Source organism: Bufo bufo, chromosome 4 (assembly GCF_905171765.1).
Source record: "Bufo bufo chromosome 4, aBufBuf1.1, whole genome shotgun sequence".
Lineage (NCBI taxonomy): Eukaryota > Metazoa > Chordata > Amphibia > Anura > Bufonidae > Bufo > Bufo bufo.
This window is the reverse complement of record NC_053392.1, coordinates 511,605,735-511,631,623: the sequence shown is the minus strand read 5'-3', so window position 1 is coordinate 511,631,623 and position 25,889 is coordinate 511,605,735. Positions and strand designations below refer to the sequence as shown.

Sequence of the window (25,889 nt, the reverse complement as noted above, 5' to 3'; positions counted from 1 at the left end):
GGACAAAGGTATGGCTAGCATGCTTGGTCTACATTCTACGGGCCATTGTGGATAGCGTAATCTGTGAAACTTTGGTGACAGACTCCCTTTTAAATGTGTGCTTATGAGCAGCAAGGAGCGCAGTGATGAGGGCCACACATGAGCCGTCAGGGATTCTCTCTGACAGGACTCACTGTGAACAGGACATCTGTACAAAGAGAAGGGATATAAAGTTTTGACCAATTGGAAAAAATGATTTGTAGCCTAAAATGAGTAGAATGCAGTACTAAAAAAATAAAAATAAAAAAATTGCCCCCTAAGGTATTCATAGCTCTTTAGGCTCATATACATTGGCAGATTATTGGGCTATTTATCGGAAATGAATATTCATAAAACAAAGCGACTATTCACCGCCCTATAATTGGACCGTACAAATGTCCAAAACGCTTGTTTGTAGGGCGATCAATCGTTAATGAATGCAGCAGTTATTCCTGATTATTATCCTGTGTATCTCCCCATATAAAAGGGGTAAGGCTCTGTTCACACCATGTTTGGTGCATATAAATATCAGGAAAATCTCCATAGTTTAATATACATGTCATTAATTCCTGTAGTTCTAAAAAGTGCACATATTTTTGCGGAATGACCTTGTATTACAAAACCTGGTCTACAACAGTTTCCAAACAAGGTATATGGCGGCACACTGGCCTGACGCTCGCCTATCATGTCCAGCTTGTACTGTGGTGTGAACAGACCCCAGACCTATATTCATGAATAAAACCTTCTGTTACCAACTTACATTTGTGACTGTGATGTATGTTTTTTTTCTAGTCTGACGCTGGATGGGAGGAATACTATGACTACATATTTCCTGAAGATGCAGCCAATCAACCTAATCTTAAACTGCTTGCCATGGCCAAACTCTGGAAGAAGCAGCAGAAAAACGAAGATGATGATGATGATGACGATGATGATGATGATGATGGGCAAGATCCCGATAAAGACATTGATGAGAGCGCTTCCTGACACATGGATGTGTAGGATATTGCTGCTTTCGCTTTTTTTTACTGCCCTTTATATCTCCTTGTACATATCTCAGACCAGAATATTTGTTAATGAGCAGTCCAGGCCTCCTATGTGAAAATAAAACATTTAAAATAATGAGTTCATAAGTGAGATTTCTCTCCACGTGTTCCTTCACCGAGAAGTAACTTCAAGAAACGTTCATTTAAGGAACTCTCATTAGTAATTAACCCCTTCTCTATGCTATGACTGAAATATGTCATAAGCAAAGGCTGGTTCGTGCTCTGATCTTGGAGGCACTGCTACTGCGCAGCATCAGCAGGAGCCCAGTGGACTCGCATAAGGGCCTGTGTCCATTATGATGCCAACCCTGACAGTTTAACCTCTTGGATGCTGCAGTCAATAGCAAAAGCTGCATGTAAGTGGTTAGAGGAAGGGGGGTCAATATGGCAAAAAAATATGTTTTAATAATATTTAAAGGGCCACTTTCCTCTGTATTAATCACATATTAACCTAGAAGGCTAGTTTCACACTAGCGTTAAAATCTTCCCGCAGGCTGTTCCAGAACAGGAACAGTCTGCCAAAACTCATCGTGTCCGGCATAGCGGGATACTGCCTTTCCCTGCCCGAGCCCATTGACTATAATGGGATTTGACCTATTTCCGGCCAAGCAAAGTTTTTTTTCTAGATTTTAACGCTAGTATAAATATTTTATGTCATTTATTTTCTTTAAAGAATGGGTGAATGGTTTTCTGGATATCATTTTTTTTTAAGTCAGTCCATGTATTCCACTTGCTGTCTTAGCTCTTTAGCTTCCTAGCACATCAGACCAATGATGTGTGACTCAATTAGAACATCACAGATTTCACTAGTCGATGCAATTCTCTTCTGTGGACATCTTTATCTAGGCGTATCAAGAGAACAGTTGAGATCTGGTACAGTTATCCCACTTCTGCACCTACTATCATCATACCTAGATCCCGCTCTACACTTAATATCATGAGGATCATCTCCTCACAGCAGCAGTAACCTGACAGGGGTTAGTTATTAGTTTTGACTGCTACAGTACTTCCAAAATGAATAACAGCCAAAAAAATGTAAACATTTTTTTTATGAAAAATGCCTATAAAAAACTACCCCTTTCTCATAGTGTCCCTTTAAGTGTAAAATTATCACAAAAATAAAAGGGATTGGTATTGCTCTACCTTGAACACTAAAAAAAAGATATTTTATATACAGTCATGTGAAAAAATTAGGACACCCTTTGAAAGCATGTGGTTTTTTGTAACATTTTTAATAAATGGTTATTTCATCTCCGTTTCAACAATACAGAGAGATTAAAGTAATCCAACTAAACAAAGAAAACTGAAGAAAAGTCTTTTCAAGATCTTCTGTAAATGTCATTCTACAAAAATGCCTATTCTAACTGAGGAAAAAGATAGGACACCCTCACATGTATTCCCTCTTAAATTGGCTCAGATCTCACACAGGTATATCACACCAGGTGCACATAATTAGTAGATCGTTACTCTGCATGTTGAATGAGGCTTGCCCTATTTAAACCTCAGACATTTAGTTTGGTGTGCTCCTGACTGTTGAAGTGAGAGTGAGCACCATGGTGAGAGCAAAAGAGCTGTCAGAGGACTTCAGAAAAAAGATTGTAGCAGCCTAAGAGTCTGGGAAGGGATTTAAAAAGATCTCAAAAGATTTTGAAATCAGCCATTCCACTGTCCAGAAGATAGTCTACAAGTGGAGGGCTTTCAAAACAACTGCCAACATGCCCAGGACTGGTCGCCCCAGCAAGTTCACCCCAAGAGCAGACCGCAAGATGCTAAAAGAGGTATCCAAAAACCCTAAAGTGTCATCTCGAGAACTACAGCAGGCTCTGGCTACTGTTGATGTAGAAGTACATGCCTCTACAATCAGAAAGAGACTGTACAAGTTTAACTTGCATGGGAGGTGTGCAAGGAGGAAACCTTTGCTTTCCAAGAGAAACATCGAGGCCAGACTGACATTTGCCAGAGATAAAGTTGACAAAGACCAGGACTTCTGGAATAATGTTCTTTGGACAGATGAGTCCAAAATTGAATTATTTGGACACAACAGCAGAGGACATGTTTGGCGTAAACCAAACACAGCATTCCAAGAAAAGAACCTCATACCAACTGTGAAGCATGGAGGTGGAAGTGTCATGGTTTGGGGCTGCTTTGCTGCAGCAGGACCTGGTCAGCTCACCATCATAGAATCCACGATGAATTCTACTGTGTATCAGAAGGTGCTTGAAGAACATGTGAGACCATCAGTTAGAAAATTAAAGCTGAAGCGGAACTGGACCATGCAACATGACAATGACCCAAAACATACTAGTAAATCAACCAAAGATTGGCTGAAAAAGAAGAAATGGAGAGTCCTGGAATGGCCAAGTCAAAGTCCAGATTTGAATCCCATTGAGATGCTGTGGGGTGACTTGAAAAGGGCTGTACGTGCAAGAAACCCCTCAAACATCTCACAGCTGAAAAAGTTCTGCATTGAGGAGTGGGGTAAAATTTCCTCAGACCGATGTCGAAGACTGGTAGATGGCTACAAGAACCGTCTCACTGCAGTTATTTCAGCCAAAGGAGGTAACACTCGCTATTAGGGGCAAGGGTGTCCTATCTTTTTCCTCAGTTAGAATAGGCATTTTTGTAGAATGACATTTACAGAAGATCTTGAAAAGACTTTTCTTCAGTTTTCTTTGTTTAGTCGGATTACTTTAATCTCTCTGTATTGTTGAAACGGAGATGAAATAACCATTTATTAAAAATGTTACAAAAAACCACATGCTTTCAAAGGGTGTCCTAATTTTTTCACATGACTGTATATATATATATATATATATATATATATATATAATTATATAAAATGAATTTTTTTGTAAAATTTTTATCCTTACTGTTTAACCCTTCAGATATCGCTGTCAATAGCAACCATGACATCTGAGCGGTTAGGGCTCGTTCACACGAACGTGTGAAGCCCGTGCCGTGGACAGCTAATTCCGTGGGGCAGCCGCATTGGGATCGTGGAACCATTCACTTGAATGTGTCCGCGATCCCTCCGTTCCGCAAAAAGATAGAGCATGTTCTATCTTTTTGCGGTGCGGAGGAACGGAACCCGAGGAAGCACTCTGTAGTGCTTCCATAGTGTTCCGTTACGTGCTTCCGTTCCGCATCTCCGGATTTGCGGACCCTTTGAAGTGAATGGGTCCCCATCCGTGATGCGGAATGCACGCGGAACGGTTCCCATGTATTGCGGATCCGCAAATGCGGTCCGCAATACGGCAACGGGCAGCACACGTTCGTGTGAACAAGCCCTTAGTCAGAGGGAGGAGGCTCCTTCTGTCCTCTGATTGCCTCCGTAATGCAATCGTGGGGTTCTAAGTGGTAGTCCTGGCTTCCAAGGGCCCACAGGCCTGTCATGTTAACACTGTTCTGACAGGGTGTAATACAATGCTGGTAAAATCACCATACAAGCAACCACATGTTAAAAAAAATATATATATATATAAAGGGGAACAAAATTAAAATTATCCACCTTTCCCAATTTATCATATTATGAAAAATATATATAATTGTTATAGTCAAACAAAAATCTAAAATGTCATGTTATTTATCCTGCACAGTAAACTGTAAAAAAAAAAAAAGATTACAATGGCAGAATTGCTGTTTTTTCTGGTGATCTTGCCTCCTGAAAAACAGTGGAATAAAATAAAAAAAAAGTTGCATGTTCCCCCAAAAATTTATGGTGTTTAAAAATTTTTTAAAAAAAAGTTTTTTAAAAGTAGTATAACATAAATACAATATAAATGTATGCTGCCATAATCATAGTGACCCACAGAATGAGGTCATCATGTCATACTGAACACTAGGGATGAGCGAATCCACTTCGGATGAAACATCCGATGTCGATTCGCATAAAACTTCCTTTCAATACTGTATGGAGCAGAAAAATCTATTTTACTATAGGGATGTAGAAAAGTGGTATGTGATGCACACTTATGGCCTGCAGTGGTGGCGTATGCGTAAAACATAATCTCACAGCTTTGCAGCTGGAAAATATTTGATTATTTTTATGGTCATCCTTGTTTTACCCCTTGAGCCCCAGAAGATTTTGTCCGTTTTGCATTTTTGTTTTTCCCCGGCGCCTCCCCAATGGCACTGACAGGAGGGTATCCCTGCCCCCTGGACAGAAAACAACACTCGAGCTCAAGATTAAAAGGCCTCCTCTCCTTACCTAAACCAGTGTTTCCTGTCCCCGGATAGCGCGGATGCTCCTGTCATTCCTTGAAGAATTTGCACGGCCTTACTAATTTCCCCAGCCGGGAGGGTTGCTGCAGAGGTCGGAGGTTCCGGGATGCTTGGGCTCCCTTCTCCATCCTTTGGCATAAGCCCTTCAGTGGAAGGCAGCCCCGGGCTTCTTACCCTATACGTGGCACGGGGAGGGGCTACAGAGTGGGAGATTTAAAGCTGGAATGGTGCCTGGCAGCATCAGTGGCGTTCTCCTGCATGATGTTGGCTCCCCAGGATGATGCGTCCTGCAAGCCTGTGGATCCAGGAAGTGCCCTAAGCCTATTCTCCTGCTATATTGTGCATGGGTTGAATAATTATGTCATCCTCAGTAGGACACTATAGGGGTGTTTTGGTGGTGGAGGTAAAAGGGATTATAGATTACAAGCCCAAATTTTGATCTTTGTTTTTTTAGAACATAGAAACCTCCACTACCAAGACATCGGGAGATTCTGGGTGGAAAAAATGTCCTATTTGCAAAAAGACATTTACCTCTAAGTCCAAGAAAGCTCTATGTGGAAAATGTACTCAGAAAATTGTATCTGAAGAGTCTCCCTCCCTGAATATATGCGAAGCATGATCAGAGAAGGAAGTGAAAGCGGCAGTGGAGTCAAGGTTACCGCCCTCTTCCCCACAGGCGGCCATCTCTCAAAAAACCCACAGCCCCCCTTTTTGCGAATCTGATTTTGATGAAGGGGAAGTATTTGTGGGGCAGCTCTGAATCCTCAGAAGATGGATATGGGAAACCATTATTTCTGCCAGAGGAATCAGAGTCTTCTAAAAACAATAAGACAAACAATGGATATAGAAGACCCTAAAGAAAGCCGGTCGGTTCAAGACCAGATGTTTCAGGGTCTGGTAGAGAAAAGGAGACGTATTTTCCCTGTACACAGCAGTATTAGGATTAGGAATCTAATCTCTAGAGCAGGCAACCTCAAACTGCGGCCCTCCAGCTGTTGCAAAACTACAACTCCCAGCATGCCCGAACAGCCTACAGCAGGGCATTGTGGGAGTTGTAGTTTTACAACAGCTGGAGGGCCGCAGTTTGAGGATGCCTGCTCTAGAGAATGGAAAGACCCAGAGAGGAGAAACCCTGTTAAGAACTCCTTTAGGAGAAAATACCCATTTGCGGACTCTGATGCGGCACTATGGAATAAAACGCCCAAGGTGGACGCTCCAGTAGCATGCATCTCTAAGAAAACCTCCCTCCCATTCGAGGATATGGGTTTGTTACGCGATCGCATGGATAAGAAATGTGAGAGCATTCTCAAGAAGGCGTGGGAAACAAATACCGCAATGCGAAGGCCCAGTATTTCCTCCACCTGCACGGCTAGATCGTTGGCAGCCTGGCTGGACCAATTGGAAAATCATCTAGCAGCCGGAACACCTAGGGAAGAGATCTTAGCTTCCCTACCAACATTAAAACAAGCAACAAGCTTCCTTGCCGATGCCTCCACTGATTTAGTGAAGTTATCTGCCAGATCAGCCGTAATTTCTAATGCGGCAAGAATTACCATCTGGCTTTGTTCCTGGTCAGAAGATACATCCTCAAAAAATCGCCTATGTTCTATACCCTGTGAAGGAGATCGTCTCTTTGGGTCGGTTCTGGACGACATCCTGGAGAAAGCGTCTGACAGAAAAAAAGGATTCCCAACAGAGAAGCGCTTTTTTCAACAAAGACGGTCCTTTTGAAATCAAAGAAACCGGCAAAAAGGCAGATCAAAAGAAAAAAAAATACTCTGGGAAATGGCAATCCTCTAAAGGTAGAGGAAAAGGGTTTCTCTTTAACCCAGAAAACCCGACAAAATCCTCCCAATGATGCCAGAAGCCCCGTCTGAGCAAGATTGAAAAATTTTGTTTCGGAATTGAAAATGATAGACACCTCCCCGTGGATTTTAAACTCCATTCGGGAGGGATTCAGCCTAGAGTTCATTTCCCATCCGGGAAATCTTTATGTAATCAATCAGCCAATACCTCACTTGGAAAAGCAACGGTCCTTGGAATCCGAGATACTACTTCTTCTCCAGAAACAGGTTTTGATCCCGGTTCCAGAACACCAGGAAAAAGAAGGATTTTACTCTCCAGTGTTTTCAATCATGAAACCAGACGGGTCATTCAGACTCATAATAAACTTGAAGAAACTAAACAGGTACCTGACATACAAAAAATTCAAGATGGAGACCATCAATAATACCGTAAATATCCTCCCTCAGGATTGTTATATGGTAACAATGGATCTACAGGATGCATATTACCACGTACCAATACTCAAGAAGCATAAAAAAAAAACTAAGAATTGCGGTCTACATAAGAAATCACCTTCATCATTTCCAGTTCCAGGCCCTGCCCTTCGGGCTATCGTCGGCCCTACAGTTATTCTCTAAAATAATCTCGGAAGTAACAGGATATTTACATCTGCAGGGAATACTCATAATTCCCTATTTGGACGATTTTCTAGTAGCAGCCAGAACAGAAGACGAACTTCTGCTTCACCTAGATCAGGTAAAACAGACCTTCCTTTCACTGGGGTGGGTGATAAACCACAAGAAATCAGACTTTATTCCTTCTCACAGGAAGATATTTCTAGGGGTCCTTCTAGATTCAAGTCTTCAGATGTGCTTTCTTCCGGAGGAGAAACAACAAATCATAGATCAACTGGTCACTCAATTTTGCAGACTAAAAAAATCCACAATCTGGAACATCATGACCGTGTTAGGTGACCTAACGTCCTCTATAACCGCAGTCCGTTGGGCACAAAGCCATACAAGAATATTACAGTCCTTTCTTCTAAATTCTTGGAACGGTACTCAAACCTCCCTGGGAAAAAAAAGTATGGCAAATTTGGTGAAGATCGGTCCAGTCGTTTGGTCGCGCATAAAGAATAGACGGACAGAAACTCATTTTTATATACACTGCTCAAAAAAATAAAGGGAACACAAAAATAACATCCTAGATCTGAGTTAATTAAATATTCTTCTGAAATACTTTGTTCTTTACATAGTTGAATGTGCTGACAACAAAATCACACAAAAATAAAAAAATGGAAAACAAATTTTTCAACCCATGGAGGTATAGATTTGGAGTCACACTCAAAAATAAAGTGGAAAAACACACTACAGCCTTATCCAACTTTAATGTAATGTCCTTAAAACAAGTCAAAATGAGGCTCAGTAGCGTGTGTGGCCTCCACGTGCCTGTATGACCTCCCTACAACGCCTGTGCATGCTCCTGATGAGGTGGCGGACGGTCTCCTGAGGGATCTCCTCCCAGACATGGACTAAAGCATCTGCCAACTCCTGGACAGTCTGTGGTGCAACATGACGTTGGTGGATAGAGCGAGACATGATGTCCCAGATGTGCTCAATTGGATTCAGGTCTGGGGAACGGGTGGGCCAGTCCATAGCATCAATGCCTTCGTCTTGCAGGAACTGCTGACACACTCCAGCCACATGAGGTCTAGCATTGTCTTGCATTAGGAGGAACCCAGGGCCAACCGCACCAGCATATGGTCTCACAAGGGGTCTGAGGATCTCATCTCGGTACCTAATGGCAGTCAGGCTACCTCTGGCGAGCACATGGAGGGCTGTGCGGCCCTCCAAAGAAATGCCACCCCACACCATTACTGACCCAATGCTGGAGGATGTTGCAGGCAGCAGAACGTTCTCCACGGCGTCTCCAGACTCTGTCACATGTGCTCAGTGTGAACCTGCTTTCATCTGTGAAGAGCACAGGGCGCCAGTGGCGAATTTGCCAATCTTGGTGTTCTCTGGCAAATGCCAAACGTCCTGCACGGTGTTGGGCTGTAAGCACAACCCCCACCTGTGGACGTCGGGCCCTCATGGAGTCTGTTTCTGACCATTTGAGCAGACACATGCACATTTGTGGCTTGCTGGAGGTCATTTTGCAGGGCTCTGGCAGTGCTCCTTCTGTTCCTCCTTGCACAAAGGCGGAGGTAGCGGTCCTGCTGCTGGGTTGTTGGCCTCCTCCGCGTCTCCTGATGTACTGGCCTGTCTCCTGGTAGTGCCTCCATGCTCTGGACACTACACTGACAGACACAGCAAACCTTCTTGCCACAGCTCGCATTGATGTGCCATCCTGGATAAGCTGCACTATCTGAGCCACTTGTGTGGGTTGTAGACTCCGTCTCATGCTACCACTAGAGGAAAAGCACCGCCAGCATTCAAAAGTGACCAAAACATCAGCCAGGAAGCATAGGAACTGAAAAGTGGTCTGTGCTCACCACCTGCAGAACCACACCTTTATTGGGGGTGTCTTGCTAATTGACTATAATTTCCACCTGTTGTCTATCCCATTTGCACAACAGCATGTGAAATTGATTGTCACTCAGTGTTGCTTCCTAAGTGGACAGTTTGATTTCACAGAAGTGTAATTGACTTGGAGTTACATTGTATTGTTTATAGCAGTTGAGCAGTATATATATAAGAGATATTGTGCCTGTGAATAAACCAGTAATATGTTTTAGGATTCTAAGCATAAAAAACACTATTGTGAATAAAGTAAGGATATAGCATTTTACTATGGGTTAAATCAAAAAGAAAACAATAACAGAAAAAAACATATAAATCTCTACTGAGACTTGAAGTTAGGATCTCTACATGCAACCCTGACCGCTTATCACCAAGCTATAGCCTTACCACATAGAGAACAATTGTTTATCTATACCTAGAAAGTGAATACATATTACTTGTTTCTTAAGAATGATATATTGTGCATACGAATAAAGGAGTAATATGTATATTAGATTTCTAAACATAGAAATTTCACTTCTCATTATGGTAAGGTTATAGTACATATCATATACACTACCTACATGCTAGAACATAGCTCTGCCCTCACCATGCTGATGTCTAGCCCTGTCAATCAAGGGGAAGTGTGCAGGGCACAGAGGGTGTTACAAAAGCATTGTATTAAGGATTTAGCCCGTTCCCTGGTGTTCCAACTTGCTCTTTTGCACATTAATTAAAATCATTTCTCTGCAGCTGTTTAGCATACAGACAAAAGAAAGGTATAATATTACTAAGCATGATTAGCCCTACCAGGCAGTGTGACTGGCTTAACAGGGTTGATCTTGCTGACAAAGCCTCTTTAAATGAGTCGGGCCACAGAGCTCCCACCCCTGCCTGGCTACCGTTCAGAAAAGTGGCGAGAATGTCAGAAAAGTCTAAAAGCTCAATTTTTCACTCACTTTCACATATTTGCTTAAATGGGGGTCGTTCAATGCAATGTAACGGTAGGGTGATCTTATAATCATGACTTCCTCAGCACCTACATATATCAATTTCTACATCTCCCAATTCAAGCCCTGAACAGACATCAAGATAGAGCCTTAGAAGCCCTTTTAATACAGAAAGAAGAATAAGAAAGAAGCAGTATGGATGTACAGGCAATGTTACTTATTCAAATGGACGAGGGCATGCGGTTGATATACAGAATGGACAGAATTTAGGAAGCGACTAGTGAGCTGCACAATGTTTGCGTTATGGGGACCCAAACCTAACTGATAATGTAGCTTATCCAAATCAGCAACTTATAAGCTGCTTCTATTAAGAAAAAAGTGGCCACTGTTTCATCAAACTGAGTACTGGTGAGTATAAGAAACTAACATTCTCTGCTGGAGCAGTACTGAGAGACGAGATAGCTGTCAGCTCACATACACACTGTCTACAGAAGAGGAGAGAAGAAGTGCAGTGAGACACACACATTGTACTGTACAGATAGAAGTATATGGAGAGGGATGAAGAGGGAGCTGCTAGAAGGAGAAAAAGGCATTTTAGGGTGGGTTCATATCTGCGTTCTGGATTTTGTTATGACTTTCCGTTATAAAATGGTTATAACGGAAAATAACAGAATCCATAAGGCGGAAGGACAGAACCGTTATGCTGCCCATAGACTTGTATTATGACGGAATGCAGTCCTTAAAAGGCATTCCGTTTTGCTTTCCGTCTTAATAGTAGTCTATGGGGAAGTATAACGGATCCGTCTGGTTTCCGTTATGCAGAACGGAGAAAAAAAAAGTCCTGTCGACAGGACCCAGACGGATCCGTTATGATTCCCCTCAGACTTCTATTAAGACGGATCGAAGCGGAATGCCTCTAAAGGATTCCGTTATTTTCCGTTATAACCATTCTATAACGGAATCCAGAACGCAGATGTGAACCCACCCTTACTCTGATATGATGTATTTCAAACTTTCTTATATTCACCTGTACTATTGATTCATGCAAATTTAGTTGAAATGGTAGTGACGGTTTAAGTTTTGTGATCACGACAGAATGGGCACTGTTAAATTAAATGGGTTATCCCCCAAAAAAATTAAAATCTGTATTAATGCAAACCATTACTGCAAAAAAAAACTGCTCTCCAGTGTAATTTTCACCCTTTTTAGCTTCATTAGGGTCAATTCACACGACTGCGATCGGTCCGAGAAAACACAGGTCGTGTCTCGTCCGTATCTTGTGCCCGAAATGGCTGAATAATCGTTGTTTAAGATACAGTCAGTTTCTATCTGATGATGTGAGCACAGTACAATAGACCAGTGATCAGACTGCATCATAAATCACTATGATGCAGTCCGTTCGGGTGAAGGGATCCGTAGTCGGTCCAGGAGATGCAGCTAATACACGACCTGCGTTTCCCAGACCTGGTGGCCCACACGGACTGCAGGAGAAGGTGGAGCATCATTTCTGTCATAGGAGTAAGAGCTATCATAAAGAAAAATGTAAGGTACATAAAAAACTAATAATATTTTTATTTCATGTATAATGCATAACATTTTTTTTTAAAAGCCATATTCACTGCATCGTAATACTTTAAGTAGTCTGCAGTGTGAGAGGAGTGGCAAATGAGTAAGTAGGTAAAGATTGATGCCTTCCATTGTACCTTTATTATGACCGACAATGATAGCTTTATGTTCGGGAATTTGGAACAGTGACATTTTTTTAATAGTAGCTGGAGGTACGTTTTAAAGTGGCTGCGTCACCAAAGAGAATTTGGGTCCTGGGTCTGACTCCCGACAAAACCTGGCAAACAGCTGATTTTGCCACGAGATGCCATAGCCACCCTTTCCCTACACAAAGCAAATGTAATATTTCACAGCAGTGATTCAGATGAAAGGCTGGCTATGTAATATTTGGGGAGGTTCCAGTCTTCCAAACAGGCTCTCCAAAATGTGTGTCCTCAGCGGAAGTGTGAGGTAGAACGCCCAGATGGCCATATTGTAGACATGTATTCTTGGATGGTAAAGGGGTAGTGAGAGATGGTCTCTTTTGGACGACACCATTTATAAGAGAAGTGAAGAAGCTCATGTAAATCCACTGCATCTATTTTTAACAGACACATTACCAAGTTTAGTTGTCTACAAAGCAGTCGGGCATTTTCCTACTGATTGACTGTAGTTTACAAATAAACCAAAAATGTATAAGGACGAGTAAAGCTTTTGGCAAAAAATTGAGCCAACGTGGATTGCTGGGTGATTTCTGCTCTGACCGGGGGCAGACTGGGAAAAGTGGCCCTGAAAAAATAAATAAATAAAAGTGGCCCCATGAAATAGGCAGGTCCAAATTGACAGAAGGCAAGACAAAAGAAGTAGGCGGGGCCAGCAATACCATAGTGCAGGACAAAATACCGCCCCAGCGGAACCAAATACCACAGTGCAGCACAACATACTGTCTCAGCAGAACCAAATACCTCAGTGCAGCACAACATACTGCCTCAGCAGAACCAAATACCACAGTGCAGCACAACATACTGTCTCAGCAGAACCAAATACCACAGTGCAGCACAACATACTGTCTCAGCAGAACCAAATACCACAGTGCAGCACAACATACTGTCTCAGCAGAACCAAATACCACAGTGCAGCACAACATACTGCCTCAGCAGAACCAAATACCACAGTGCAGCACAACATACTGCCTCAGCAGAACCAAATACCACAGTGCAGCACAACATACTGCCTCAGCAGAACCAAACACCACAGTGCAGCACAACATACTGCCTCAGCAGAACCAAATACCACAGTGCAGCACAACATACTGCCTCAGCAGAACTAAATACCATAGTGCAGCACAATATACTGCCTCAGCAGAACCAAATACCACAGTGCAGCACAACATACCGCCTCAGCAGAACCAAATACCACAGTGCAGCACAACATACTGCCTCAGCAGAATCAAATACCACAGTGCAGCACAATATACTGCCTCAGAAGAATCAAATACCACAGTGCAGCACAACATACTGCATCAGCAGAACCAAATACCACAGTGCAGCACAACATACTGCCTCAGCAGAACCAAATACCACAGTGCAGCACAATATACTGCCGCCCGCCCCATAGTATGAAACTGTATGATCGTCCTGAGGACGGTGATACAGTTGAATTCAGGAAGGCACCTTTAGCTGTTGGCCAGGTACATAAGTACCTGATGCTCCCACCGGTAGGGCATTTGCCCTTTTCCAATATGGCCACCCTGACGTATGCATGCGTCCGCGCATGCGCTCATTACCGTTGGTGACCGCAATCTGCCCCTCTCCAATATGGCCACTTTGATGTGTACCTGCATCTGCGCATGCGCCGAGGACTATTGGTGACCACATCCTGTTAGGTCTATTGCCCGCGCCGCCTTCTCGTCCTCACGCAATACTCCGCTCTAGTGCGCAATTGCACTAATTGAACTTTTGTGAGTGACTGCGTAAATGACCAATGGCAAGACCAACACCATTTGGTATTCTCCGGCCATTAATTAGCGCAAACCAATAGCGCACCTCACATTACCATTTATACACTGATCGCCATCATGGCGGATATGCCGGCTCGATACTCACGCTTATGAGATATAGGTAAGAAGGCTTGCTTCCTCTGTTCACTTTATGTACTGAATCGTTACTATTGCTGTATATTGTTATGGTGAATCTCCACTATTATTAAACGCCAATTCAGTCCATCCTGTTCTTTATTTTATCGATTATTGAAGCGCCCCATGTGAGCCTGTTTCTGGTAGATTGCATTGCATGCTTTTAATACTATGTTTTTCTACATGTTATGGCCTGGTCTGTTGCTTTCTTGAATGTTTTCTCTTTATGCATATCAGATATGCAATAGAGGCACTAGCGAGCATATATCTAATGGATGTTTTTCATTTTCACTTACATGTATCAGCCTGATGAAGGGCGCAATATGTAAAGCCCGAAACGTTGCTTTCCAAAATGATGTAAAGTCCAGCTGAATAAAACACAAATTGCAATGAAAATTTCTTGTGGTGTGCTGTATGAAACTCTGTTCAAGTACCTGATGCTCCCACGTTTATTAATGCTGAGAACATCAGATCTTTATATACCTTGCTGACGGCCATGAAAAGGGATTAAGTGGCCCCCTGGGCATCGGCCCACCAGGAATTTTCACTGTAGGGTCTAAGGCCAATCCGCTCATGGCTCTGACTACTGCAGAAATGTGAATGCAGCTCTGGGCTCATTGAGACAAGTGATTGTCACATCTGTTTGCTGTCCGAGTGTAGAATGGACAGTACATGGACTGAAAACCTCACCTATTAAACAGAATGTCACCTACCTCTACTGTATTTAACCAAAACTTTCTTCGGTATGCTAACAAGCCTCAAAGTGCCCAGTGGGCATCAAGAACAGTTCAAGGAGCCCAAGCCTGCCTCCTTTAAGTGCCCAAGTCCGCCTTTTCATTTGTTCCCAGAACTTCTCCTTGCGCTTTCCAATCTGTCCCTCCTCCGCAATGTCACTATCTTCTTTCAACTCCACCCATGATGTCACCACTTGTCTTAAGCGCAGAACAGGAGACTTCCTCAGTGACTTCTCTGCAGTGGGCATCAGACTCACTGTAGGTATAGCGCATGCAACGGAGCCATTGGCGACATGAGATTTTGCTGAGGCAGACGCCGACGTCGTGGGCAGAGTTGTAAGAAGATGGTGACGTCGCAGAGGAGGAGGTAGACTTGGGCTCTTCGAACCGTTGTTGATGCCGCACTGGGCACTTTTTCTCATTAGCATACTGAATAACATTCATTTTCTGCTTTTCCGAAATATGGATAACCCTGACAAAAGTATAGTTTTAAAGAAGATAGACGGAGCTACACTGCATTGGTTAACTACAGTGGAAGCAGGAAACGGATTCCCTTTAATGGGCCGTTTTACTTGTTTGATTTTCTTCATGGACCATCGATCTGGTCAGACAACTGGGTAGCATGCACAATTTTGTTCAAGTTTTCAATCTCAATTTCAAGTCAATGAAAAAAAAAATGACAGAACATGGACCCCATCCATCCACCAGCTGCCTTAATACAAGATAAAAAGTGCTTTCATTCTAAACACTTCCAGAATGCCAAGAAATAATCCAAGCTGCCCCCCCCCCTCTGTAAACATAAAAGGTAATAATTGCCCAAGTTTTTTAACAAATTGTAGAAATCCTTCATTTTCCTAGTGTCACCCCCAGAAATGATCATACACGTTCACTATAGTCTCTAGAACAGCAGCACATTTTATTCCATCCATTGTTCAGATCAGCTTTTTACAGCATCATTAGCTCCTAGACGCGGAGCACATTATTACAGCTGGCTGGCAGACTGGAGCAATATATATATATACACACACACAGAAGGTTCTTGGGCAAAGTCCCGGCTATATTAATACGGACACGCTCCCTATGAGTGCAGCAGGTCTGTGGAGCTGTCGGTAATGACTAGATAATGGCCGAGGCAAACTATACCGATTCACAGTACAAATTGTTTGTATACGGAGGTTTTAGGAGCAATGATTTGCTCTACATTAAAGAGAATCTGTTACTGAGTTACATGATGCAGTAATAATCCCATGACTCCTGCTCCTACTAAAACCAATGTATCTTCTTGTCTCCCCAAAACAGCTCTGCTCCTCCACTGGCTGTCTGGACTGCAATACCAGATGCAACTTTCTTCTAATCCTGGTCATCCCCTTTAAATAGTGTTTCCAGGTAGGACATTATTTTTAATAGGGAAAAAAAAAAAAAAAAAGCGTTACCTCACCAATCCCCTCCTGCTGTCCATTTCACTCCGGCTAGACACACAGACAAAGGTTTGGAAAGTGGGTCCCCACTGAGAGCCAGTGATTGACACTGATGGAAAACCCCTTTAAAAGGAGCTATGCTACGTTTTAAAGGTATTTCCTAGCCACAGGATGGGGGGGGGGGGGGGGGGGTCAGACTGCTGTGACCTCCACCACTTCTAGGTATGGAGGCCAGATCCCCCATCTTGAAGGAGCGTCAGGGCGGCATGCACCCTCTCGCTCCCTTCATTATCTAGGGCAGGGATGCTCAACCTGCGGCCCTCCAGCTGTTGCAAAACTACAACTCCCAGCATGCCCTAATAGCTGTAGGCTGTCCAGGCATGCCAAGAGTTGTAGTTTTGCTGAAGGGCCGCAGGATGAGCATCCCTGATCTATGGGACTACCGAACAGAGCCGAGCGCTGTACTCTGTTGTCTCCGGCAGTCCCACAGAGAATTAATGAATTAATGGCGCAAGCTTGACTTGCTGCTCCATCAGGGTGGGTGGAAAGAGTTCTTGGGATCAGAGGGGGAACCAGCAGACACCTACTGATCAGTTATCCCTTATACTGTGGATGCGTGGTCATTTTTTAAACTTGGCAAAATCATTTAAGCTTCCTTTCCATGTCCTGTATGCAAAGCTTACACCACTGTACCTCTATCCTCATATTAGTATATTTGACGAGATTGCACCAGAAGGTTCCTGAGTGACAGGTTCTCTTTAAAAACACCCTTCGTACAATAAATCTGATTTAAAAGAAAAAAGTTTTATCACAAACTTTAAAACCGCAGAGAAGAACCTAAGTGAGGTCTTGGTTCGGCCTTGCAGCAGAATAGCATGTCGCTAATGGAATAGTTCATGCTTTCCTCTGATGGGATCTGTTCCAGAGCCATAAATCTGGCTGTGAGTTATAGATAAATCTACTTTATCAGAACTGGTGGGGAGAGGAGAGGAAATGATGATTCTTAGCTAGGGGGACAAGTCTGACAGCATAAAAGTTCTTAACTAATAATCTGCAGGTAGTCGGGTGATAAACCAAAATATCACAAGTAGGACATAACTGTCAACAGATCAAAACCAGAACAAAGATGGCTATACACATTAGATGAAAGGAGTTGTATCATATCAGACTTTGATGGCATTTCACTAGGAGTCAGCTAGGTGCAGGTCCCACCTCAGAGATCTGCAACTATCTCCAGAACGGACCCCCGAAGTGAAGAAGAGCTCACCGCGCATGCGCACCGTGCTCTCCATTAGTTTCTAATGGAATTCTCAATGTGGCTGAGTGAGCGAGCTCTGCTATTTTGGCAGATCCCATGGAAGTGAATGGAGAGTGCATGCATCGAGCAAGTGCAGCCACCGCTCCATGAACTTCTATAAGACTGCGAGAGTCGGCAGTGCCATAGAAATTAAATGAGGGCGGCTTGTCTCCGCTCACTTGGGTCCTGTCCTGCACCTATCTGACAATATCTAAGATGAGACAACCCCTTTAAGAGAAGAGAACTGCCAATTTCAGTGGGACTGGGTCATCACCTAATGTTTATGGAGGCGTCTTATCCCCAGACAGCAGATGTCAGGGAAAAGTAGGATAGAACGTAATGAATGACCACATTCTCAATTTTTTGGGTTCTCGGGGGAGGTAAGCGACTTCAAGGGGTGCCTGGCAGCGGCTTTCTCCCCATTCACAATACACGCAGCCTCAGCCGAGCGTGCATGTGTAGGGTAGTCAGGGTCAGAAGAGATAGCTATTGACCGAAGGAGTGTTCAGCCTACATCTATCTAAAGTGTATGGCCAGCTTTACCGTGCACATGTCCATACAAAGTGTAATGACATAGTTTTGGAGAACATGGCATAAAATATTCTTAGCAGTGTGCTTAAATCCTGTAGGACTAATTTAGTATTGTGCTAAATATACAGAATATGCAAATCTGATCAAGACTACTTTGCCCAAGAACCATAGCTAAGGTTATTCAATGTCCTCCGGCCTGACTGGGTGCGGCAGCGGTATGATGGACTTCTTCTCTGTGTCTCTGGAAAGTGCCTTTCTCATGTCTGCAAAGAAAGCACAAGGTATTAGGTTACCCTACAAGAATGACCGAAATCACACACACTACAGATAAAGTAAACGTAACACATGATCCAGCCCAACCAGAAGACTTCTTACATTTATATCCCAAGCACCCAGTGCATAGGAGCCAGTAGTACAACGTCTTATTTTTATATATGGCAGAAAGTAATGGACCTTTTATAGGGTGCCCAGAAATTACTACTGCATCACAGACACTACACTGAGGGGTGGCTAATGAGTTCCTAATGTATTATTGTCCAGATACATAATTGTATATCTGGAATATGGAAGATAAATGATAAGATATAAAGTTCAAGGGCAGAACTAGATAAACCCTGTATTTGGTGGTGGCACTGATCTCCATGCAGAGACGATCGTCCTATCGCAGTTAGAACAGTTCCTATAAGATTCGGAATATATTTACATTATTGCTAGAATATGCCATCACTTCGTGATCGGTGAGGGTACAAACTCTGGCATCCACAGCAATCCTAAGAATGAAGGGGATGCACCATCCTCCTTCACTCATTTCCCCCTGCATATTGGTCCCCATTGGAGTGGATAGGACCAGCTGCAGCTCCCTGCACAGCAGAGTAGAAGTGGCGGCAGTGCGCAGGAGAGTGCTCCAGCCTCTTCCTTGGCCCGCGTCTTCACATCTATCAGTCACAAGGCCTTTCCTCTTTGATTGACAGGGCCCAACGTGCCTGAATCTGTCAAAGTGCAGAAGGTGCGGCAGCTGCAGAGAGAGCAGAACCTCTAGGTGTAACAGAAACGCCCCCGTTGCTCTTAGAGGCTCATTTGCATATATTAAAACATCATTTTCTGAGCAATGTGGGCACATATGAACATGGGACCAACACAGATGCCTTCAGCTGTCAAGTGCACATGTAACAGGTCCGCCAGTGTCATAGGTGAAAATCTGCAGACAGATGCCCTTTAACTGCTGGAAAACCCCTTTAAATTCTTCAGGATAACCAGCTGGAAGGCTAATGTTTGTCTGTGGGGATTATAAAATATGACTTACATGTCTAATGCCACAAATTGTAAGTGGAGTTTTACATCAAGTAGTGACCATAGGGGAGATAACCTGATGATATCAGCAATTCCATTAAAGGGGTTGTCCGGGTTCAGAGCTGAACCCGGACATATTCCCTTCTTCACCCAGATAGCCCCTCTGAGATGAGCATTGGAGCAAGAAATTCATTCACGCTTCGTTCACTGGTAAAATGCGAAATGCGTTATGGATTCCGTTACCACGGACCATAATGCAATTCTATGACGGAATGCCTTTAGAGGCATTCCATCATAATAGAAGTCTATGGCCTGCATAACGGCTCGGTCCCGTTTCCGTTATGCAGCCCATAGACTTCTATTATAACAGAATGAATAACGGAATGCCTCTAAAGGCATTCCGTTATAGAATTGCGTTATGGTCCGTGGTAACGGAATCCATAACGCATTTCACCTTTTACCAGTAAACGAATCGCAAACAAATTTCATAACCGGAAATTCGCTCATCTCTAGATCCGATGCTCGCCCTTGTGCTGTGCTGTATCCCGCAGGGCATGGCCATTTTTGTTTACATTTTTACACTGCTAGGCGGAGGCTTCCACCTAGCAGTGTTGCCGAAGAGGTCACCGGCACTAATGGGAGGGCCCTAGCCATTTTACAGGCTAGGGCAGAACTAAAACCCACCCCTTAGTGCTGGTGACGTCACCGGGAACACTGCTAGGTGAAAGCCTCCGCCTAGCTTATCCTATGGAGAGTCCGGTACGTCACTGGATCTCCATAAAAAGCCCTTGTCCTGTGCAGGGCAAGGGAGGGCATCGGAGCATGAATGTATGCTGCGATGCTCATCTCACTGTTTGGGTGAAGAAGGGGATATGTCCGGGTTCAGCTGTGAACCTGGACAATCCCTTTAAAATGTACCTCCATCAATATTCTCTAACCCAATCTGACATTGAGCATGGGGAGGGACAGCTGCTGAAACAACCATTTGATGCCTGGCTAGTATCACGCATAGGTCCTATTTAATTATAAGAACCCCTGCCCAATACTTTCTGGGCATCATATGGTTACCTGAGCAACTGTACTGAGTGCAGCCGTATCTGTCCGCGATCAATGTCCGATCGGGTGGGAGAGTACACTTGGGGTACACTGTAAGCAACAGGACGTCCACACCCCCAACCTCAAATCAGTTTGTATTCAACACTTACCATAGGCGTCCTCATCTGGCTCCCCATTGCTGGCTGAATAATACTCGATCACGGTCCTGTACACACTGTAACCCAGCTGTCTGTACATGTTAACTGCAACCTGATTGGACACTCTGACGAAAAGATCCACAAAGAACCCTCCTTTCCTGAATACGAGGAAGCAGGTATTAGTACACCGTATAAAAGCCAGTCTGTGCTGTACACAGAAGAGTCGTCACCTTTCAGATATTTCTTCCAGGAGCTCCATGAGTTTAGCAGCCAAACCAAGACGCCGGAATTCAGGAGCTACAGAAAGTGCTGTGACGTGGCCATGCCACTCCTCTCTGGCCACGGATCCTTCAGCTTTCCCCATTACTGCAGCAAAACGAATAGGATTACTTTCAGAGAATAATGTGGTCTTCAAACAGCTCATGGGACACACGACAGACTAAGGGCTCATGCACACAACCAGATGTTAGGTCCACATCCGATCCACATTTTTTGTGGATCGGGTGCAGACAGACCCATTCATTTCAATGGGGCAGCAAAAGACGTTGATTGCTATCCCCATCTGTATGTCCGTTACATGTCCTATTCTTGTCCGTTTTGTGGACAAGGATAGGACATTTCTACAGTAGCTTGAAATAATTGGTGGCATGTACACGGCCAGGATTCGCGATTTGTGTCTCTGTGGTCACATGCACATGTCACACAGACAGGACGTTATCACTGGTCTGGCGGGGACAGAAGCAGTGGTGCTGGAACAGGGGGACTTTCTAAAAGGAGTTTTTTTTTTTTTGCACATCACTCTTGCGTGTTAATTTTTCATGTAGGTTGGACAGCCTCTTAAAACCTCCTCACATAGTCAGTATTTCTAAACTGTCACGTCCTAGGAAGCGGCCAATTAGTTTCATAGGAGTATCGAATGGCCAAACCTTTGGTCTACCTTAATATCTTGATCAGAATAGAGAATGGGGTTTATTTCAAGATTCAAATTACTTTATTCTATCCTAGAGCTAAAATCAGGGCTAATGGCCTCCTCTCCGATATATTTCCCCTTCACAGAGGTACATGAGAGGGATGCCCCGTCTTCCCGTTTGTATTCACTATAGCAATATTAAGAAGATCTGCATTGTGACATTTGCTCTTGACGAAGCCACACGGCTACCCTGGACCGACCACACTGACGTACAGTGCCTTGCAAAAGTATTGACTTTTTTCCTGTTTTGTAACATTACAGCCTTAAGTTCAATGTTTTGTTAATCTGAATTTTATGTGATGGATCAGAACACAATAGTCTAAGTTGGTGAAGTGAAATGAGAAAAATGTATAAATAAAACTATTGTTTAGAAATAGAAAACAGAAAATTGCCATGTGCGTATGTATTCACCCCCTTTGTTAGGAAGCCCATAAAAAGCTCTGGTGCAACCAATTACCTTCAGAAGTCACATAATTAGTGAAATGATGTCCACCTGTGTGCAATCTAAGTGTCACATGATCTGTCATTACATAGACACACCTTTTTTGAAAGGCCCCAGAGGCTGCAATGCCTAAGCAAGAGGCATCACTAACCAAACACTGCCATGAAGACCAAGGAACTCTCCAAACAAGTAAGGGACAATGTTGTTGAGAAGTACAAGTCAGGGTTAGGTTATAAAAAAATATTCAAATCTTTGATGTTCCCCAGGAGCACCATCAAATCTATCACAACCAAAAGGAAAGAACATGGCACAACAGCAAACCTGCCAAGAGAAGGCTGCCCACCAAAACTCACGGACCGGGCAAGGAGGGCATTAATCAGAGAGGCAGCACAGAGACCTAAGGTAACCCTGGAGGAGCTGCACCGCCGGTCGCACATGTGTGTGGCCGTTCCATTCATTTCTATGGGAGTTCCAGAGACAGCCGAGTACAGTGCTCCACTATCTACGGAATTCCCTTAGAAAATAATGGAGTGGCCGTGCACATGTGCGACCGGACTCTTCGGTCATTTTAGGTGAAGCAGATTTTGAATCCCCTTTAAAAATGGTATGCATGAATCTGCTCTAAAGAGGTTTTCTGTGGAAAGCAAAATAAAAACACAAATGGTTAAAAATTAGACAAAAGGCATAGCGCACCCCTTCCCTCCCAACCTGGTCCGATCCTTGCTTCTGAACTGACATCCTGGAAACCCCAGGAAAGGCAAGCTCAAAGGGACCATGAAGTGAAGGGCTTCGAGGATTGGGGCAGTGTCTGGGGATCGCGTGGGTGAGCACGGTTTATTTTTAACCCTTTGAGGCTCATAAAAAAAAATGGAAACTTCTTTGTCAACCTGTGCTGTGACACTGTACTCACCCCTCACTTATGGCATGTATACCTACATAGGACATATAATGTACATTATCCTATAGAAAAATACTTACTGTAACCCATAAGTTCTCCACCAGGCGCCTCGGCAACAATGAAGTATTCGGGCCAGTGTGCCAGGTACTGTAAGTAAAAAGGGATCCCATACTACCGCTTCTGTTAAGGAGATCTGAACCAATAAGAGTAGGTGACATTATTGTCATCACTGGGACAATATCCCTTCATATGAAGAACTCGGGTGGGTTGAAAAAATATTCAAAAAGGATACAGTTTCTGTGAGAGGATCCAAATTTCTGGAAAAGAAGAGTCCACATATTATAAAGTGCTTGACAAGGCCGCACACAATACCGCAATCTCATCTGAGCAGATTTAGCTGAATGGAGAGGTGGCCGCCGCTTGCGCTGTGTGCTCTCTTTCACTTTGGAGATAGGTGTGGGTTCTACCTTTGGGACCTGCCCCTATCTCTGAGAAGGGAATACCCCTTTAAGAATTACCCAGTTGTAGTGTCTGGTTTGTAAGACCACAGCTGAACATCAGTCATCTCCAAAAAACGTATCCGGTGGATGCCGAACTATAAATCGCTTGTCCTTCACTACAACTGATGTCCTCAACCATCCTCCGATACAGGGACAGAGTTATCAATGGGTCTAAAAGAAAGGGTCTTTGGTGCCACTACTAGTAACCAATCACAGCTTCTTTTACCAGAGTTAAAGGGGTTGTCCAGGATTGCCTTTTTTGAAGTGAAACATACTTACCTGCTGCCCTCTGCTCTGCTCCGGCCCCTTCTGTCCTCCGCTGTTTTCTCCGTAGTCCTCACATGTAAACGTCCGGTACAGATGGGGGTGATGTGCGCTGCAGCAGTTAATGATTGGCCTCAGCGGTGACAGGACCCCAAGCAGCACATGACTGCAGAGGACAGTCACTGGCTGTAACGGGCCGGCGCATGTGACTAGCCAATCCATGCCGGGACCGAAGTGCAGTAAAGACAGCCAGGGACTGAGTTGCCAGCAGGTAAGTATGCTTCCCTTCACAAGTCTGGCAGAGAGGGGTGGTATTTTTTTTTTATAAATGCAATTGTGGACAAACCCTTTAAGGAATGAAAGCTTAGCTCTGATTGCTTGCTACGGGTAACAGCCAGTTGTTTTGATACACGAGATCCATTTGCCCCGTTATCACCGAGCCCCATACATCTCATCAACCTCCATAAACCAATAGTCCCCTGTGAAATAAAAGGCCACACCCCAAACGGCTGCCTGTAGAGTGTGCAGGAGACGGCGGTGTACACACGGTCAGGTAGACAAACCGGCTGCCATCCAAAATGGAGAGGCTATGGTGAGACACCCCTTTAAATCCTGCCCTACAGACTCTTCTATATATGTACTCCGCCTGGACTTCTAATAGACTTTTCCTCCCAGACACCAGTCCTACAGGCCTATGGAAACTTGTACTTGGAGTCATATAAGGAGCCCAGAGAAAAGACACCCCTAAATATCAGGTGCACTCCCGCCCCTTGTCTCACATGTTGTTGAACCGAAAGAGATCATCGCAGGTGAAGGCTCTGAGCGAGGTCATCCTCCCTCTGGACCAGCAGCTAACCGGGCAGCACTGGCGGAAGTCGGGCAAACACGGAACGAAAGCGTGCGCGGAAGTGACGTCAGAGCACTGGCAAAACACTCGGCTGCCATGCAGGATACTGGTTGGGTGGACTATGGGTCGTCTTGGCGACGTGAGGGGCGTGCATCAGTAGCTGGGCGGGGCTTAGTGAGTTATGGCCAATCTGTAGCAGCTGGCTGACTATTCTTATCACCAGCCTGCAGTCGTCACTTGTCAGTGCAGCTGCCAGCACGTTCCCATTTATAGTCACTGTCTATATGTCCTAGAGGGAGCTGAGAGTCGTACAGCTGTGACAAGTGGCATTCCACAAATGTCGGCCGCCTTCCTGAAGGCTTTTGACTGTAGGAGTTAGGGAACGATCTAAAAGAAAATCTGCCTTTGTTGCCCTTAGCGACCAATCACAGCACAGCTTTCATTTCTTGTAGTGCTTTTGAAAAATTAAATCTTTGCTATGATTGGTTGCTATGGGCAACTAAGGGGGAGATTTATCAAACTGGTGTAAAGTAGAACTGGCTTGCCCACAGCAACCAATCAGATTCCACCTTTCATTTTCCAAAGAAGCTGCGAAGAATCAAAGGGGAAATCTGATTGGTTGCTATGGGCAACTAAGCCAGTTTTACTTTACACCAGTTTGATAAATCTCCCCCTAAGAGTTTTTGCTTTTAAGATTCTGTCAGAAATTTGCCCTAAATGTACAGGAAACACTAAGGCCTCTTTCACACAGGCAAGTTTTCCACGCGGGTGCAATGCATGAGGTGAACGCATTGCACCCGCACTGAATCCGGACCCATTCATTTCTATGGGGCTGTGCACATGAGCGGTGATTTTCACGCATCACTTGTGCGTTGCGTGAAAATCGTGTGTTTTTCACGGAACGCAGGCCCCATAGAAGTGAATGGGACTGCGTGAAAATCGCAAGCATCCGCAAGCAAGTGCGGATGCGGTGCGATTTTCACGCACGGTTGCTAGGAGACGATCGGGATGGAGACCCGATCATTATTATTTTCCCTTATAACATGTTTATAAGGGAAAATAATAGCATTCTTAATACAGAATGCATAGTACAATAGGGCTGGAGGGGTTAAAAAAATAATTTAACTTACCTCATCCACTTGTTCGCGCAGCTCGGCTTCTCTTCTTTCTTCTTATTTGAGGAAAAGGACCTGTGGTGATGTCACTGCGCTCATCACACGGTCTGTCACATGATCCATCACCATGGTGATGGACCATGTGATGAGCGCAGGGATGTCATCAAAGGTCCTTTACCCAGGTCACTAT

The 25,889-nt window shown here is 44.1% G+C and overlaps 2 protein-coding genes and 1 long non-coding RNA gene across 3 annotated transcripts in view; 2 read left to right on the top strand and 1 right to left on the bottom strand.

The window, feature by feature from the left end:
- CRNKL1 (crooked neck pre-mRNA splicing factor 1) overlaps positions 1-1,140 on the top strand; it is a 41,217-nt gene extending 40,077 nt beyond the window's left edge. Inside the window, exon 14 of the mRNA XM_040429691.1 lies at positions 811-1,140. Coding sequence (XP_040285625.1) covers positions 811-1,005 — 195 coding nt within the window. The 3' untranslated portion in view covers positions 1,006-1,140. The remainder of the gene's footprint in view (positions 1-810) is intronic.
- Positions 1,141-15,397: 14,257 nt separating this feature from the next.
- LOC120998838 lies at positions 15,398-17,146 on the top strand. Its single transcript, XR_005778489.1, has 2 exons — positions 15,398-16,960; positions 17,063-17,146. It is a non-coding gene; the product is annotated as an uncharacterized LOC120998838 (long non-coding RNA).
- A 131-nt stretch (positions 17,147-17,277) lies between these two features.
- On the bottom strand, positions 17,278-24,650 carry NAA20 (N-alpha-acetyltransferase 20, NatB catalytic subunit). The gene is made up of 6 exons (XM_040429690.1): positions 24,517-24,650; positions 23,266-23,290; positions 23,054-23,144; positions 20,894-21,029; positions 20,676-20,821; positions 17,278-18,443 (listed from the first exon to the last, which is right to left on the bottom strand). Exons 1-6 carry the CDS (start codon positions 24,567-24,569, stop codon positions 18,358-18,360), a joined length of 537 nt encoding a protein of 178 aa, XP_040285624.1. The 5' UTR covers positions 24,570-24,650; the 3' UTR covers positions 17,278-18,357.
- Between the last annotated feature and the right edge of the window lie 1,239 nt (positions 24,651-25,889).